At 43.6% G+C, this 18,383-nt stretch overlaps 1 protein-coding gene across 5 annotated transcripts in view; it reads right to left on the bottom strand.

Annotated features, from left to right (window-relative positions):
* Positions 1-2,515: 2,515 nt before the first annotated feature.
* The window catches only part of CLOCK (clock circadian regulator), a 125,035-nt gene continuing 109,167 nt past the window's right edge, over positions 2,516-18,383 (bottom strand). For 4 of the 5 annotated variants that reach the window (XM_044299278.1, XM_044299252.1, XM_044299286.1 and 1 more), the window contains 5 exons: positions 10,548-10,706; positions 8,588-8,791; positions 7,943-8,124; positions 7,608-7,866; positions 2,516-6,994 (listed from right to left, as the gene is read on the bottom strand). In XM_044299278.1, coding sequence (XP_044155213.1) covers positions 6,842-6,994; positions 7,608-7,866; positions 7,943-8,124; positions 8,588-8,791; positions 10,548-10,706 — 957 coding nt within the window. In that variant the 3' untranslated portion in view covers positions 2,516-6,841. The remainder of the gene's footprint in view (positions 6,995-7,607; positions 7,867-7,942; positions 8,125-8,587; positions 8,792-10,547; positions 10,707-18,383) is intronic. The other variant, XM_044299271.1, reaches the window with a different exon arrangement.

Raw genomic sequence — 18,383 nt, forward strand, 5'->3', positions numbered from 1 at the left:
AATCTGGCATGGCAGGAATTGGTGCATGTGTTGGCCAGGGTTGAAGTCATCTGTATGACGCAGCCCTGACAAGCATAAGGGCTGTACTGCACCGATTCCCAAAGTGCCCTTGTTGCACCAAAGTGATCATAAACACATAAAAATTATAATAATAATAATAAAAAAATTAGACCCTGATCTGGATAGGGAGGAAGGAGCATTGGAAACCGGAGTCCAAACGACATCAAACTGGGATTACTATGGAGGTATGTGGTGACAGGCCCCATTCAATAAATTTGAGGAATCTTAATCCAGCAAACTTTATAGTAAACCTGGTCTATCAAAAGCCAGTCTTTTTAATCTGATCCTTTTCAAAAGCAAGTAGTGCGGAAAATGAGCCATCCACTGGGAAAACTGCAGATATGTTTCCTATTCAATGCAATAGGAAGTAGCTGCACCCTGCAGTAACTCTCTGCACTGTCTAATAAATGTGGGTCCCATACAGCATAGCCTACCCCTAGGACTTCCATATTACTTACTAGAGTATATTTTCCTTGATATTCAATTACGGTACTTTTCACTTTATGTGTATCTATAAAGCAAATACTAGCAAGTGCTGCCATTGTGCACTGCCCTAACAGCATCAGGACAGTGCACACATTATAACCTGACGCTGCACGCAGTCAGGTCACAGTTCAGTGCGGGCCCAGAGAAGACCAGGGAGTGCGACTGCAGGAGGGACCTCTGGAGCTGCAGAGTAGAGGTGGAGCAGGAGAGGCAAGTTAATTTATTTTAGCTCTGACTGGGGTCAGATCTGACATCCGATATGGGGGTTTGATCTGAGGATCTGATATGAGCATGGGCGTAGGGATCACCATAGCAGCCATAGCAATGGCTATGGGGCCCAACGCCACTGGGGGCCCGGGTCGCTGGCTTAGGATTATTATTTTTTTTAAATTCATGTGGCGTAGCTACAGGGGTAGCAGGCCCCTCTGGGACGGACAGAGAAAGCGCTATCTGCAGGGCCTGCAGGCTGTGGGCGGTGCGATAGGGCGCAGCCGGAGGCAGAGAGGCATACCTGCAATGAGGAGATGGAGTGGTCCCGCTCCCAGTCTGGGCGGCAGTCCAACTGGCCGGAAGTGGAGGAGGCGGAGCGTACAGCGAAGCTGCGTGCTGCTGGGCCTGGCAGCGCTGCTGGAGTGTGGGCGCGCAGATGTTCAAGTGGCTGTGAGGTGAGGGCTGGCTGACTCTGGGACTGGTAAAACTTACTGTGGAGTCCTGGACCATTATATCTGGGGAGGAGGGGGAAGCAGCAGCCTGGAGGTCTGGACCAGTACATTTAAGGAGAAGGGGGGGAGCAGGACCCTGGAGGTCTGGACCAGTACATTTAAGGAGAAGGGGGGAGCAGGACCCTGGAGGTCTGGTCTGGACCATTATATAGGGGGGGGGGGGGAAAGGACACTGGAGGTCTGGACCATTATATCTGGGGAGGAGTGGGATCCCCGAGGTCTGGACCATTATATCTGGGTAGGAGGGGGGAGCAGGACCCTGGAGGTCTGGACCATTATATCTGGGTAGGAGGGGGGAGCAGGACCCTGGAGGTCTGGACCATTATATTTAAGGAGAAGGGGGGGGGGGGGATCAGGACCCTGGAGGTCTGGACCATTATATTTAAGTTAAGAAGGGGGGAGCAGGACCCTGGAGATCTGGACCATTATATTTAAGGAGAAGGGGGAGCAGGATCCTGGAGGTCTAGACCATTATATAGGGGGGAACAGGACACTGGAGGTCTGGACCATTCTATTTAGGGAGAGCAGGACCCTGGAGGTCTGGACCATTATATTTAGGGAGGAGGGGGAAGCAGGACACTGGAGGTATGGACCATTCTATTTAGGGGGGAGCAGGACTCTGGAGGTCTGGACCATTATATTTAAGGAGAAGGGGGGAGCAGGACCCTGGAGGTCTGGACCATTATATTTAAGAAGGGGGGAGCAGGACCCTGGAGGTCTGGACCATTATATTTAAGAAGAAGGGGGAGCAGGATCCTGGAGGTCTGGACCATTATATAGGGGGGGAACAGGACACTGGAGGTCTGGACCATTCTATTTAGGAGGGAGCAGGACCCTAGAGGTCTGGACCATTATATTTAGGGAGGAGGGGGAAGCAGGACCCTGGAGGTCTGGACCATTATATAGGGAGGAGCCGGACCCTGGAGGTCTGGACCATTATATATTTGGAAAAGGGGGAAGCAGGATCCTGTAGGTCTGGACCATTATATATGGGGAGTATGGGGAAGCAGGATCCTGTAGGTCTGGACCATTTTATATGGGGAGTAGGGGGAAGCAGGATCCTGTAGGTCTGGACCATTATATAGGCAGGAGGGGGGAGCAGGACACTTGATGTCTGGACCATTATATCTGGGGACTGGCAGTGGAAGATTTAGGGTGGGAGGTCTAGGAGGGGTGTGGGGATGTTGGGGTGGGAGGTCCTGGAAGGGTGTTTGGGTGGGAGCTCTGGAAGGGGTGGGGGTCTGAGAGGTATGTGGGGGTGGGAGACCCGGGAGAGGGGGGCCCATAAAAAAATGTTGCTATGGGGCCCAGTCATTTCTAGCTACGTCCCTGGATATGGGGGTCTGATTGTGGTCTGGTATGGAGATCTGATCTGAGGATATGATATGGGGGTCTGAATGAGATCTGGTTTGGAGATCTGATATGGGGGTCCGATTGAGATCTGGTATAGGAGATCTGATATGGGGGGTCTGATCTGACATCCGATATGGGGGTTTGATCTGAGGATCTGATATGGGGTCTGATTGAGGTCTGGTATGGAGATCTGATCTTAGGATATGATATGAGGGTCTGAATGAGATCTGGTTTGGAGATCTGATATGGGGGTCTGATTGAGATCTGATATGGGGGTTTGATCTGAGGATCTGATATAGGGTCTGATTGAGGTCTGGTATGGAGATCTGATCTGAGGATCTGATATGGGGGCCTGAATGAGATCTGGTTTGGAGATCTGATATGGGGGTCTGATGAAAAATATTTATTTTCCTCCTCTAAAACCTAGATGCATCTTATCAGGCGAAAAATACGGTAAATCGGGTTCAATTGTATTACCAGACACAGCCTACGTACAAGAGTAGACCTGTTTCTGGGAATAGAAAAAGTCTTGTGGGCAGGTTTTAAGTGATGAGTTCAAACCTATGAGAACTAAGACCTATATAGAAAAAAAGAAGCCCTAGGACTTATTTATGAAAGGTCACTGTGGCTTCCAGTCAGATATATACTTTAAAGTTCGTCTGTAACCGATTGATCATTATAAGCAATGGCAACAAAATAAACACAATGTAAGCTAAAAGACTCTAGCACAGTCCGTAGCTACAAGTAGCATATAAGGGACATGGCTGAAGAATACAAGATCCCTTCAGAACTGGCGCTACAGTCTATATGGTCTCGCACCTCCTTCCCTGTACAAGTCCTACAGGATGAACTACCGTAATTCACAAAAATGTATTTTGTTAATGGGGGATGATTGGACTTTAGCCTCCATTTTCTTATATGGTAGAAATACTGTGCTGTAACATAACTTTTGTGCTTCTAAAGCAAATTCTGACCGAAGTCAATGCATTCCTATGACTGTCACCCAGGCAATACACTAATGGAATCATTGGTGTATAGTGCGGAATGTAATTTCCACAAATGTCATTTCAATGTTCACAGGTCCCAGGCTAAAATATTTGTATAAAGTGATCTGCCGAGGTGAGACAAGAGAGAATTGGTAGATGCAGAAAGGGCTCCTTCCTCTTCCGCGGTTTACCCTGAATAGAAGTACAAGGCACTGTATAGAAGAATCTCAGCTGACAGTTTGGGTTATAGCCCTCTATAGACAGTAACAACAGCACAGAGCTGGCTAAAATATATTGTATATTAATAGATTTTTATCTTTTTTTTTTTTGTGCAAATCACTCCTAGAACGGAACCTTAGTTTTTTTTTAAATTCTGTGATTAAAATATCTCTCCCATTACAAAAAATAACTTCTGAGAGGTAAAAGTTTTTACACCATCAAGAAAGAAAAGTGCAAATTTAAACATATTAACAGATAACCATGTAACATGTTGGGAAAGTACTATGGGCAATAGTAAAAAGATATTTGTCGCTTTGATATAGTCATTAATTACCCCAAAAAGAAAGGGGGGGGGGACGGGGAACGCACGCACAATGCACAAGCATACTAATCCCACAACTTATGACACAGTACCACACGCGACAAAATTATAATACACGATGTATAAAAACTGGAAAAAAAACAATAAGAGACGACAATGGGATGGGCATGTCAAAATTCAGGTTCAGAGAGACATAAAACCTACGGCCATGCAGCATATAAAATTTGGTTATTTTTATATTATCCATATATATATGTAATTATTTACAGAATATTTTACACCATCTATACAACAATGAATCCTCAAAATAGTGTTTTGTGGTTTACAAAAAATAGTAATGATTACACTTTATGTTATCAAACGCAGCATAATTTGTAACATGCCGATTGATCTGTCATCGCTGCCACATAGGCCACATGCACGTGACCGTGTACAGTTCGGGAAACGCAGCCCGCGTGTCGACTGTATCTCCCAGACTGACGGCGGGATGTGTTTCCCAGGATGCACACGGTGGCGTGCATGGGGTCTTATCTTTGGTTCTAGAGATTCATGAAAAGAACTGGTCTTAATAATGACAATTGGACAGGATAATAACTGTATAATAATCGTTTGGTCACTTAGGGCCAACCATGTCACACAAAGTGGAGCATAAACTCTTTACAAAAAGCATGTGCAAACTGTCACAGAATAAATTTTTTTTTTTTTTTTTTACACATGTATATATCTATGAACGGTTCAAGTTGCAGTATGTTTTGGCTTCTATTGGTTCTTTTATTTTTAAGATCGGTCTGCTTGTGGAGCTGCAAGTTCAGAACTCAGAGGACAATCTCTGAGAAGTTGGTCTTATTCCCCCCCCATTCCTTCTTTCTAGCCGATGGGTAATACAGCTCTGGAATTTCCTTTGTGAATAACACTATCCTGCTCTGACCACAAACACATCTGCAGTGCTCAGAAGGTTACAAATGTGCACATAACCTTAAAAATTACAGACGTTAGCTTGAAGTGTTATCACCATTGAGTTTCTACTAATTCTGTTGTCCTTAAACACTTAGGCACATCTAATAATTTGGGAAAAGCCTTGAGCTAACTGTACATACACTCTTTGGGCCAACAGCTCTCTCTCCGGATCATCCCATACATATGCATGTTTGGCTTGGCCATGAGTGGGAGAGGGAAGATCACTGCCAGACTTTTGGCTTATTTCCTCAAGAACCAAAAGGATGGGCTGAAATCCAACATGACCAATTCTTATCTACCCTGACATCAGCCACTGGGGGAGAGTTGGGGGGCCCCATATACATTAGATGGTCTAATCTTTATGGCCAGCAGAGGGCAGTATTGCTCCAACTTGCCGGAGAAACAGAGCACTCCACTGATATTCTGAACAGCAATGTCAGAATAACCTACAACAGGTCTCTTAACCCAAGTGCCCGGGTCTTATTGCTCCTGTGTAGCTACAACACAACTACTGCATGCTGAAGATGCACAGTAAAGACCTGAATTAGTATTAGAATTGTCATGTAGGTACTGTGCACAAATAGTATAGAAAGTAAGACACCGGTCTGGACATCAGCCATTTGCAACCCAAGCTATGGGTAAATTTTGCAGAAAATGACCAGCTGCAATACTTTGAGACTACACTGGCACTCTGTCTGTCTAAGAGGGTGTGAGCAGAGTATCCTTGCCCCATTGTGTAGATGTCCAAGCCAATGACATCAATGAAACATACACCAAATAAAAAACACAAACAAACACAAATGCCAATAAGGAGCTATGGGAGTTATCTAGATCATTAGAGAAAAATACTAAGTCTGAGCTTGAACGTGTGCATACATATACATGGGGACTAATCCAAACTGGTCACCCATGTAAAGTTTTTAAGCATATGGGTTGTGGACTAGATATCAGGTCAGATGGGTACCACAGATCTTTCTGTATAAAGCACAGGGTGCAGAAAAGGAGCACCCCTCTGATATCCTGAACAGAATGGTCAGAATAACAAACAAGACTAGTCATTCTGCACTAGGGTAAAGTGAAAGGGTTAATAGAGTAGGGTTGATGAAAGAGGGTTAATAGTTAATAATTTATAGCACATGGCCAGGAATAGGGTCCCAGCAATCAGAAATGTTTATAATGAGAAACACTCCATGGGCTCTGCTTGGTATTGCCATTGAAAATAAAAGGACTCTTCTTCCGAAACCCGGACAGCCCCTTTAACGTGGGGCACACTTGCACATACAATTTACCTAAAGTTCATGAGATTGTTCTACAGCAACTTACATCTTCGCAACCACAAGCAATAAAATGTGTGCATGTACTGATAATAAAGCCCGCTGTGCACAGATATACAAGAGTCTGAAGATGCATTTGGTGAAAGAATCTAAAAACTGGCATCACATAAAAATCTAAAATTGTTATAAGTTTCATATTAAAACCAGAACACAAAAAACCACCAGTACACACTAGTGTGCTTCTACAGAGCGGTGGAAGTTTGCCAGCATCTCTAGGACCAAAGGATAAAATAAAATCACCCTAATGCTGTATTACAGCAGAGCCGTACGACAAAGCATATAAGCTCCCAGTGACTGAACTCCGTCATCTCGTACCAAACATTCATCGCGCTGCTTTAGTAGTGATACCAATCTCAATACTCCCATCAATAGCCTCTTTATAATGTCCACCAGAAGTTATTCCTACAGTTGCTGGACTTTAGAAGGATCACTCATGCTGTCAGTCCTGTGCCGCGTTAACTGCTGCTGGTGGGATGGAGCAAAGGTGCCTTGTTGTACAGGAAAAGAGGAGAGGATGAGCTGAGCGGACTGGTTCCCATGAACTAGCCTGGAGGCCTGGAGAAAAAAAGCAGACACACATCTTGTTACCCATATTGTAAGGGTATTTTTTTTAAAGTACTGATAGGTTCTGTCCCTTTAATTTTGTTCCCTTTTATGATTACCATTCTGTATAATGATGTGCCTTGTAATGTAGTACCAATCCCTCATTGTGCTGATGAGACCACATTCCTGAGTGATCTCAGAGACATGTGTTCTGCACACTAGAGGAGGGGCTAACAGGTTGAAACTCTGTGACATACGTACATTCGAGGCACTCCATTGAAGACTTCATTCTAGGTAGGACGTAAGTATTGATTTGTCCTGTTTCTTGTACACCCTGGGGTGTCGTCCATGCACTATGACACGGCGACCGGAGTGCCACCCCATAATGCATGTTGCATATTTAGGCTAGTGATGTATATTTACTTTTTATTATTCAGTATGCAATTTGTTTGTGTATAGATAGTCAATTAGTAAATATATTTAGTCACTTAGCCTGCGTAAGCTTATTTATTCTCCAATCTTTTGAATTCACATTATGTTACATACAGGAATATCACCCCACTGAAACTCTCAATTCAAAGCTACCCTAAAACTTCCAGTGTGGCCATCTGAAAGATGGCATTACCTGTAAGAATTGTTGTGGCTGCTGGCCTAGTTGTGCTTGAGCTTGCTGTTGTTGCACAGATGGCAGCTGCTGTGGTTGCTCCTGCTGGCTCTGTTGCTGCTGGGTAATGGAAATGGTCTGTGGTTGTTGCTGCTGTGTGGCAAATGTTGAGTACGCAGTTACAACTGGCCCCATGAACATTGTGCTTGGAACCATGACTGCTCCACAAGCCACTGGTGTGGTCACAAGTTTGGTTACTATCTGCTGCGCTTGTGAAAACCTGTAATATAGGTTATATTAAAATCATTTAAGAATTTTTTATTTATTTATAATTATTAAATTTTTTTTTTACTTGCCTAATTTGTCGGTCTTGGGGAAATGTGCTGACAGCGGCTCCCTGGTTACCCTGCTGCATGTTGGATGGCATTGGCACCATATTCGCAGAGGATGGTTGAGAGATCACCATTGTGTTGTACAGTGGTGCCTGGCTGGACATAGATGTCTGCTGAGAATGTCCTCCATGTATGTTTTGCTGGCCCTGAGGTAGAAGAAGGTCTTTTTAGAGCAACAGCAAAGCACCGACTCTGGATGGATGAAAGTATACTACACCTGAGTTCACATCACTATCTTACCTACAATTGAATATGTAAACCGTGGAAGTAAGCACCGTCTTAAGGACTCTTGCACGCGACCGTATGGCTTCTTCAGTATTTTGCGGTCCGCAAAAATTTTTTTTTAAGGAACAGCTGGCCCCTGATAGAACAGTACTATCCTTGTCCGTTATGCAGACAATAATAGGACATGTTCTATCTTTGAACGGAACGTAAATACGGAAATGGAAGGCATACAGAGTACCTTCCATTTTTTTGCGGATGCTTTGAAATGAATGGTTCCTTATACGGAACGCAAAAAAAGGAATGGAACGGAAAAAAAAAACCTTTGTGTGCAAGAGTCCTAAGGAGCACAGAAAACAATGTTCTTTCAGCAACCATGCGTCGTACCTGGCTAGTGTTTTGTAGAGGTGGCTGCTGGAGCATGTGCGGAGCTCCCATGTGGCTGGTGTTCATAGCCCCCTGCAGCTGGTTATTGTGAATCACTTGACCCTGCATGGTTAGCTGTGGTAGCTGCTGAATGTTTGAGCTGGTGCCTGATGAAACCTGCACTGGTCCAAAATTCAAGCCTGGGGTGGGCTGCTGTAGAAACATCTTCAAAACAAAGATAATGGTGTATAAAAAACAATATACAAAATATAACACAATATAGAGACAATTTAAAAGAGTATGCCAATCCTTCATTAGTGAGAAAAACAGGCATGTGCCAAAGAAACAGTAGATGTTCTGTATGGGAAGATACTTCAATGCACAATTCTCTACATACAGTACACACATACCATATTCCTTAAAGAAGCTATTCAGGAGTTACTTAACATTGACATAGTGCAAGAAAATTTTGACTAAAACATTCAGAATCCCAGGTGCATATCCATGAAGCAAACATAATTGCAAAAAACAAGATGGCTGCACACCGTTATATATGCAAACAATAGAGCTAAGAAATGGGGGTCATTTTAGATAAAAGTGGTACAATACAGACTATAAATGAGTAATGGAAGCTCTTAGCGCACATACGTGTCGGGCCCATCTACCAGGCGTCAAGGGGGCTTCTGCAGATGGGAGCCCATCTGCAGAAGCCACCTTGACGCCTGGTAGATGGGCCCGACACGAATGTGCTCTAAGAGCTTCCATTACTCATTTATAGTCGGTATTGTACCACTTTTATCTAAAATGACCCCCATTTCTAAGTTCTATTGTTTGCATATATAACGGTGTGCAGCCATCTTGTTTTTTGTAATTTTGTTGTTAACATTGACATATCCATAGGATAGATTCTCAAAAATCAAAATCAACAGTGATCCCATTCCCAACAGCCACCCCGATCTGTTAAAGTGTGAAGATGAGGTTTCTGATCATTTGAATTCCATTTAAATTTCATTTTAAGACCTGTGAATGCAGGTGCAAGGGAGTAAGGCTTTGTCTATATATTTTATCAAGGTTGTTTTGAGATTCTGACTCACTGTGGATCTGGGAACTTGCCGCTCCAAGGTCTGTGATAGCAGAAGAACGCGTACACAGCGACAATTCTGGAGCGCCTGCGCTGGCTACGGAACGGAGGGAATGGAGCTTTTTGTTTAAGCTGTATAAAGCTGTAACCCTTCAGGAACTAAGTCAGAAGCTCATCCTACAGGAGGCGCCACGCGTAGGGACCTAATTGAGACTCTGGCTGATTTTGCTAAAAGGGCTTCCCAGCTGATGTCGCTGTCAGATGATGTTAACTCAATCGGTGATGTAAGTATCTTCATTCTGGATGTAGTCAGGACTCCAGCTGAAGTGTTGTTATAATTGTGTATGTTCTTTATCCTTTGTATATACTGTAGATAAGTGCAAAAGAAGGACGTTATATCACTACATGGATATACTATTAAAAAAAAGGTGGATCGGATGCAGACCAAAAATACGGTCGTGTGAATATAGCCTAACTAGTATCCGAATCGGAAGTCTTGCTCTTATCAGCAAAACATCTGTGGTTTTCACGAACTGTGGCCTCAGAGCTGCTGGTGCCTGGTTCCGGCGCCAGAGCACAAGAAAACAGCTGGCTGGCACGGGTGCCAGGAGTCAGACCATTGGTGATCTGCTATAGATGTCCTATTCTAAGGATAGGACATCTATAAGTCCCAGACAACCCCTTTAACAAGTCACAAAAAGCTCCTTGTTTAAGCTACTGTAATAAAATGGACAGATTTTGGTAGCTTTTCGAAAAGGGACTCTTGCATCATTCAAGACCCCATAACTATAGGCAAAGTGATGTTCTTTGGGTAGAGATATGTCTGCATTATAAATGGTATAAAATCATGCAGTTATGATAGGAAAAGACCATATTGTGCAGCGAGACACAGGTCGATACCTGGAAGCCCTGACCATGGACCATCTGCAGCTGCTCTTGAATCTTCCGCAATTCCTCCTGCTGCCGGTGAATGTTCTCCTCTATGATACGAGTTCTTTGCTCCAACTGATCCTTCAGGTGTTTCATGGCTCCAAACTGTGCTGTAAACTGAAATATGGACTGAAAATCATTAAGAAAATGGCAAAGGCTCAAAATCATCTAAAATGAACTCAACACAAAAATCACATTTCAGGGTTGTAAAAAGGAGATGTGACGGCAAAAGCATCTGAGTGACATCAACAAAACTATACATAAAATGTTTGATGGGATAGAATACATACACCCCCTAGGCAAGAACATTAAAAATGGCATACAAAAATGTGTTTTATTAACACGCACTGTGTCATTCGGAACTGTATTAAAATCTAGAGCTTTAATTGGATATAAAGAAAATAAATGTATAGATAGAATGGGTAGAGACTGGTTACTATAAGGAATAGTCAATATAGATACAATTAGCTAAATATTTTATCCACCCTAATACATATAATATTTCCACTATCCCATATATATAAAAACACAGCAGTCAAAAATGTATTAAAATGTATATAAGAAGAAAAAATGAAAAATAAATAAAATGTAAAAACTATAGTCCCCCCAAAAAAAGCTCAGTTTTCAAATCAATTATTGATAATTAGTGTTCTTTTTGTTGCTCCATATTTGTATCCAAATCAAATATCTTCATGATTGAGGCAAAAAGTTCTTATTTTACATGATTAATCAAGGGAATTATATTTATCGAACCCAGTGATTGTGAAAGAAACGTAAAATTGTAAAAATAAGAATAAAAATGAGTTTCAATTAATTATAGTGATCTGTGATTTCTTCAATTGTTGTTTCTTGATTTGTTGAAAATATAATATTTAATATATTTTATTTCATTAGATGTCCTTTAATATATTCTATTTGTATATAGTCTCTCTTGTTGTAAAAATAAAGTAAAAGTGATAATATCCCTTAGATCATTAGTTTAGTTCTATAATGCCCCCTATTTTATTCGGAGCAGAGTATTCATTCAGAACAGAATAACCAATAGAGTATGGTTAGAGCGTTATTGCTGCTGAGCAGCTACATTACCGCCTTGACGTCTTCAACAGGAACGGCTCCCCACACACCGAGCGATGTAGCCGCAATGATGTCCTTTCCAGGTTTGGCGTCCCACGTATTAGTAACTTTGCCTTTCCTCTGGGTTAACAGACCACTACTAAGTTTGGGACTATTGAACCTTGACCGAAACCGAGTGTTTATAATATTTCCTTCCGTTTGTCTTTAGTAAATGTCGATCCCATGTTTGTTTGCGTTTTATTAGTGGCTGTAAATCTTGGAATATAATCCTTTAGGGCAGTGGTTCTCAACCTTTCTAAAGCCGTGACCCCTTAATACAGTTCCTCATGTTGTGGTGACCCCCAACCATTACATTTTTTTCCTTGCTACGTCATAACTAATTTTTCTACTGTTATGAATTGTAATGTAAATATCTGATATGCAAGATGTATTCATTCATAACCACAGAACTTTAGCATAAATACAAAATATTTGTAACCCAAATAAATAACTTAAAAATAAATAATAAACAACAAATACCCCCTAAAAAATAAATCAGTGGTGCGCACAGTACCCCCCCCCCCCCAAAAAAAAATAAAAAAATAAAAAATAAATCAGTGGTGCTTCAAGTCCCCCCCAAATAAATAAATCAGAAGTGCTCAGGGTCCCCCAAATAAATAAATCAGAAGTGCTCAGGGTCCCCCAAATAAATAAATCAGAAGTGCTCAGGGTCCCCCAAATAAATAAATCAGCGGTGCTCAGGGTCCCCCAAATAAATAAATCAGCGGTGCTCAGGGTCCCCCAAATAAATAAATCAGCGGTGCTTCATGTCCCCCCAAATAAATTAAGCCTTGCTCAGCCAAATAATTAAAATAAAATTAGCCAGGCTCAATTAAATCATTGGTGGCAGTGGTGCCCAGCGGCGGTGTCATTAACGAAAAAACTCGGACCTCAGCAGACAGGCGGCCTGACTTACCCGTCCAGACGTCAGGCTCCTTCAAGCACAGGCAGTGATAGGACATCACTTCCTGTGCGCGAGGATAAGGGGCCGCTGCCGTTGTGCGGGCGACCCACAATAGGAAGCCTCAGGCGACCCCCAAAGGGGTCGCGACCCCTAGGTTGAGAACTGCTGCTTTAGGGGGTCTTCCTAGATTGCATTTAATCTGTCACCAAACGAGTTTCGGAGCCTGCGCGCTCCTGACAGGTATCCATTCTGTGGGATTTTCTTAGATCATGACAAGCTTTTTTATAGATTGCGTTTGGTGACAGATTAAATGCAATCTAGGAAGACCCCCTAAAGGATTATTTACCGAGATTTACAGCCACAAACAAAACCCAAACAAAAAAAGAGGATCAGCATTTACTAAAGACAAACGGAAGGAAATATTACAAACACTCGGTCTGGATGAAGGTTCAATAGTCCCAGACTTAAGCCTCATTCACACATCAGCGTTCCATGGACCTGTGCTGTACATGTTCTCCACGGACATCACACGCCCCCATTCATTTTAATGTGTGTATTCAGACATCAGTGTTTTAGCACGGTCCGTGGGTCAGTGTTTTTAGCACGTGTGCATGCTCTATTTTGTCCGTGGTCATGGATCCATCACGCCCATTATAGTCTATGGGTCAGTGAAAACCACGGATGCCATCCGTGTTGCATCCGTGTTTCACGGATCATTAGGAAGAGATGCTTTGAAAATTATTTTCAGCTGTTCAGTGTCAGTGAAACACGGATGCAACACGGACAGCAGAAAACAGACACACGGACCAAAACGGATCCTTCACAGATGCATCACGGACCACCTTCTCACGGATTTGAGCACGGACACGGACGTGTGAATAAGGCTTTAGTAGTGGTCTGTTAACCCAGAGGAAAGGCGAAGTTACTAACATGTGGGACGCCACGTGGCACGTCAAACCTGGAAAGGACACCATTGCGGCTACATCGCTCGGTATATGGGGAGCCGTTCCTGTTGAAGACGTCAAGGCGGTAATGTAGCTGCTCAGCAGCAATAACGCTCTAGCCATACTCTATTGGTTATTATGTTCTGAATGAATACTCTGCTCCGAATAAAATAAGGGAAATTATAGAACTAAACTTATGATCTAAGGCAGGGGGGCACAACCTTTTTTGGTCTGAGGGCCAAATTGTCACAACGCTCTATTTCAAGGGGCCGCAAATAAAAAAAAGAAGTTGATTGCCGCTCATTTGCATCAGCCTATTACACAGGCCAATGTAAAGTGACTGGGGGGGGAATGATCGCTATCACAGTCATTCCTCCTTCATTTAGTTATATTGATCATCAGTAGCACATTCCCAATTACACAGAGAGATGTGTGGGGTGATTATACCGGCCAGTTATCATGAACACTTGTTCCCAGTAATTGACCTGAATATCTCCCAGTGTAATAAGGGCCTAAAGGGATTTCCCTGTAAAAATGAATTTTTAACAATTCTTGGCAGCCTGGCCCCTGAAACCAAAGAGTTATACTTATCTGATCCGAAGCGCAGTTTTTACTTGGTAGCGAATGGCCATGGGCACATACACCTCTGCAGCCAATCACTGGCTTCAGCGGTGATGTGGCCACAAGCAGCGTGTCACTGCTGAAGCCAGTCATTGACTGGAGCAGTGTATGTGACCATGGCCATGCACCGACAGGTGTAAAAGTTCAGGAACCAGAAGATGGAAGCTGAGGGGGCCAGTGTGGCATGAAGCAGGTAAGTATGAATCTTTTGTTTCCGGGCCATGCTGCACGAACTTGTTAAGTCATTTTTACGGAAAAGTAGAGACATTTCCTTCCTGCCTCCTATTCATAAAACCGGCGCTTTACTTCACTACAGAGGATGGCGCTCCCTTGTTATTACCACCTCCTGCCAGTTACAGGAGCCATGTAATAACCAGTAAGCATTTTCCCTAGTTGGGAAAGTGCTTATTGGTTAACACTTTAATAACCAGGCCTGAATAGACACTTTTTTTTGTGATTTAGCACATGTGGTGGTTCGAACTGTTGTAACTTTATGTGTTGGGACTACCAAAATAATTTCTGCAACAATTTTTCACTTGACACATAGGGCCTTATAATTTATTTATTTTTGTTTAATTTGGGGGAAACTGTACAAAACATTTTTAAAAAGGATAGATTTTTTTAAAACTATAGCTCCTTATTCTTCAACCCCTTCGCGACATATGAAGTAATAGTACGTTATAACGGCAAGCGACTTGCCGCATTTTGACGTCCTATTACGTCACCCAGCAGTACCTCGGGGTAGCCCGCAGTGTGATACTAATCATACTTTTCATCAGGGCTGTGGAGTCGGTAGATAAATGCTCCGACTCCTCAGTTTTTTGTACTTCCGACTCCGACTCCCCGACTCCGACTCCTCTGTATTTAATATGCAAATGTATTTTATACATTCCTTGAAGGAAAGAAAGAAGTTCTTCTAAGCTCTTCTAGCACAGAGAGGTAGTTGGGCAGAAGCTGCTGCCTTCTCCTTTGTGTGCTGATCTTCTGCTGAAGATCGGGCAGTGGGAGGATCCAGGAAGGGACATTTATTTTAAAACATGATTTCCCTAGAAGAATCCCATAGTCATGTTTAAAGTTTAAGATAACAATCTGAGTTTACACGTTTTTATAGCCTTGGCTGAATGACAGCAGTTTTTCCAATGGTTTACAGCTTCAGTCTTGAACTATTGACCCTCCATTCCCTTCACTTATACAAGTGTCTCTAGTCCTGCAAAACACATATTTACTTAATCCCTTATCAGTGAGAGGCTAGGTAAACCATGGGCATTGTGTTCCCTGTAACATCAGAACACAACACAATGGAAAGTATATGTATTGCCACTCCTAATTGTGCATTGCGTGCCATATAGTGAAACATATGAAAAGCATGCTTCTTCACATCACTGAACGCGTCTGTTTTGAGGCACTGCATGCATTGGCCTTTATTCTTACAGTAGAGAAGTCATTAATTATAACTGTTTATGAATTCGGACATTTAAACTTGCTTTTTTTTATTATTATTCCAATTTAAATTTAGTAGGAGTCGGAGTATTTTTTGCCGACTCCGACTCCAGGTACCCAAAATTGACTCCGACTCCACAGCCCTGCTTTTCATCCTGCAGTCTGATGCTGCATAAGGTCAGAAAACAATCTTTTATCCTCCGTCCGTGCTAATTTGCATTTCAGCTTGAAGTCAAGGGGGCAGCGGCCTCCTTGCTTCAAGTCAAGGTAACCATACCCCCTCTTGCCTTTGAGTGACAGCCCGCAATTCCGCTTTGCTTTACCAAGTCTCGCGCATGTGCAGTGCCCTCTGTTTTACTGCGCGATCCCATGTCAGGGCATAGGATCGCGCAGTAAAATAAGAGGGCACCGCACATGCGCGAGACTTCGGAAAGTGAAGCCAAATTGCAGGCTCTCGCTCAAAGACAAGAGGGGCGTGGTTACCTTGACGAAGCAAGGAGGCCGCTGTCCCCTTGACTTCAAGCTGAAATGCAAATTAGCACGGACGGAGGATAAAAGATAGTTTTCTAATCTTATGCAGCATCGGACTGTAGGATGAAAAGTATGATTAGTATCACACTGCGGGCTACCCTGAGGTACTGCTGGCGGTTTTACATGCATTGAGGAAGGTCACAGGTTCCCTTTAAAGGGTTTCTACCACTTGCATATCACATATTTGGTGATCAGACACTAGCGATCCGCTAGTGTCTGATGTAGCTTACAAGCTAATTATTACCTTAATCCGTTCGGCCCATACCTCAAAAAAAGCACTTATATCTTTATGCAAATGAGCCTCTAGGTGCTATGCAGGCGTTTTTCCAGCACCTAGAGGCTCCGTCTACCTTGCAGTTTGCCGCCCATCGCCTCGCTCCAGCACGCCCATCTCTTACCGTATTCGATCCTCCCCCTGCTTCAGCCTTCAGAAATCCCGCGCCTGCGCCGTTCGTCGCGGCATTCGGAGGCATTCGGCGCAGGCGCAGTCAATGTCTGACCGCTCCGTGCTCAGACATTTCCACTGCGCCTGCGCCGATGTCATCGGCGCAGGCGCAGTGGAAATGTCTGAGCACGGAGCGGTCAGACATTGACTGCGCCTGCGCCGAATGCCGCGACGAACGGCGCAGGCGCGAGATTTCGGAAGGCAGAAGCAGGGGGAGGATCGAATAGAGTTGAAGATGGGCGTGCTGGAGCGAGGCGCTGGGCGGCAAACTGCAAGGTAGACGGAGCCTCTAGGTGCTGGAAAAACGCCTGCATAGCACCTAGAGGCTCATTTGCATAAAGATATAAGTGCTTTTTTTGAGGTATGGGCCGAACGGATTAAGGTAATAATTAGCTTGTAAGCTACATCAGACACTAGCGGATCGCTAGTGTCTGATCACCAAATATGTGATATGCAAGTGGTAGAAACCCTTTAAGTAATAAATATTTTATGAGGTATAACTTTGTTTTAAAAGCAGAGAAATAGAAAGTTTGAAAATTGCGAGTTTTTCAAAATATTTGGTAATTTATATAAAATAATTAAATAAATTAAGGTGAAATATATTGACTCGGGGGGCGGAGCCAACTGAAGAGCAGGACGGCTGCATGGGATTTGAGCTCCTGCTTTCTGAGCTAATTTTTACCATTTTTATGGATTTTAACATCAAAATTGAGTGGCTCTGAAGACACTAACAGACTGGGAGACGACCCAGCTACTTTATTTGGCTGTAATCGCCTTACTTACGGCGAATATCGTGCTATCAGAAGCGAGGCCTGTTCCCCTGCAGGCACTGGTGTCTGCGCTCCCGGAGGAAAACAAAAGCCGGCAGAGGACGAATAGTCCCTCTTTTTCAAACGTTTGCAGTACCCCAGTAATTGTTCGGGACAAGCGTCAACCTACGGGCACTTGCGCTGCGGGATCAAGCTGAAATAGAAGGCACCGGAGCGGCGCTCCTAGCAGAGAGCGGAGCCGATTGAGAAAAAGAAGTCCCGTTTTTTCAAGACCTTACCTACTGAGGAGGATCGGTGACAAACACCCGAAACCTAGCCTGAGGACATCATCGAGGTCAGTGGTATTTTACACTGGATCCTGGAGAAAATTCGTACCGGTGAATGTAGTTCCGGCCGGAGCTACAGCCAGCACATTCTCTGCTTCAGTCCCTGCTTACAAATCCTTCCGCGCCTGAGTCCCGGCACCAGTGTGGGGCCGATAGGTGCTCCTGGGCTGAGAGAACAGGGGCACAAAGTTTAACTAAGCACAAGGCACCACTGTGGGGCCGATAGTTGCCCCAGTGCCCTAAAGAAACGATTGCTGGACCTCCTTGTGTGCGGCTCCAGTGGGATTAATAAAGACCTCACATCCTCAGGCATTAACAATAGATCACAGAGCTGCACTGACACCGATCTTTAAGGCATACATAAAGTTTCTAAAGACTCTGTACCCTGACTTTTTATATTCATAACAGGGCTCAGCTGTGGCCAGAAGAAACTACCGGTATTATTATCTGGAGACACATTTACTGTCACAGGTTTGAGCTGCGCTGCAAGGAGGACTGAAACACTGAATATTGCAATATTGCAGCTAATTAAAGAGTGACTGCTAAAAAAAAAAAAAAAAAAAAAAGGCTAACTGTGCTTCAGAAACTCCTTTTGTTTATAACTCATATCTCCCGGGGAGCGGAGTCTGTACCGGTGCCGAATGGCTATGTGAAGTGCTAGCAGATCCCTCATAGCCCTTTATTATTAGCGAACTGGACTACAAGATGGTCA

This window comes from Bufo gargarizans, chromosome 1 (assembly GCF_014858855.1).
Source record: "Bufo gargarizans isolate SCDJY-AF-19 chromosome 1, ASM1485885v1, whole genome shotgun sequence".
In the NCBI taxonomy this organism is placed as follows: Eukaryota; Metazoa; Chordata; class Amphibia; order Anura; family Bufonidae; genus Bufo; species Bufo gargarizans.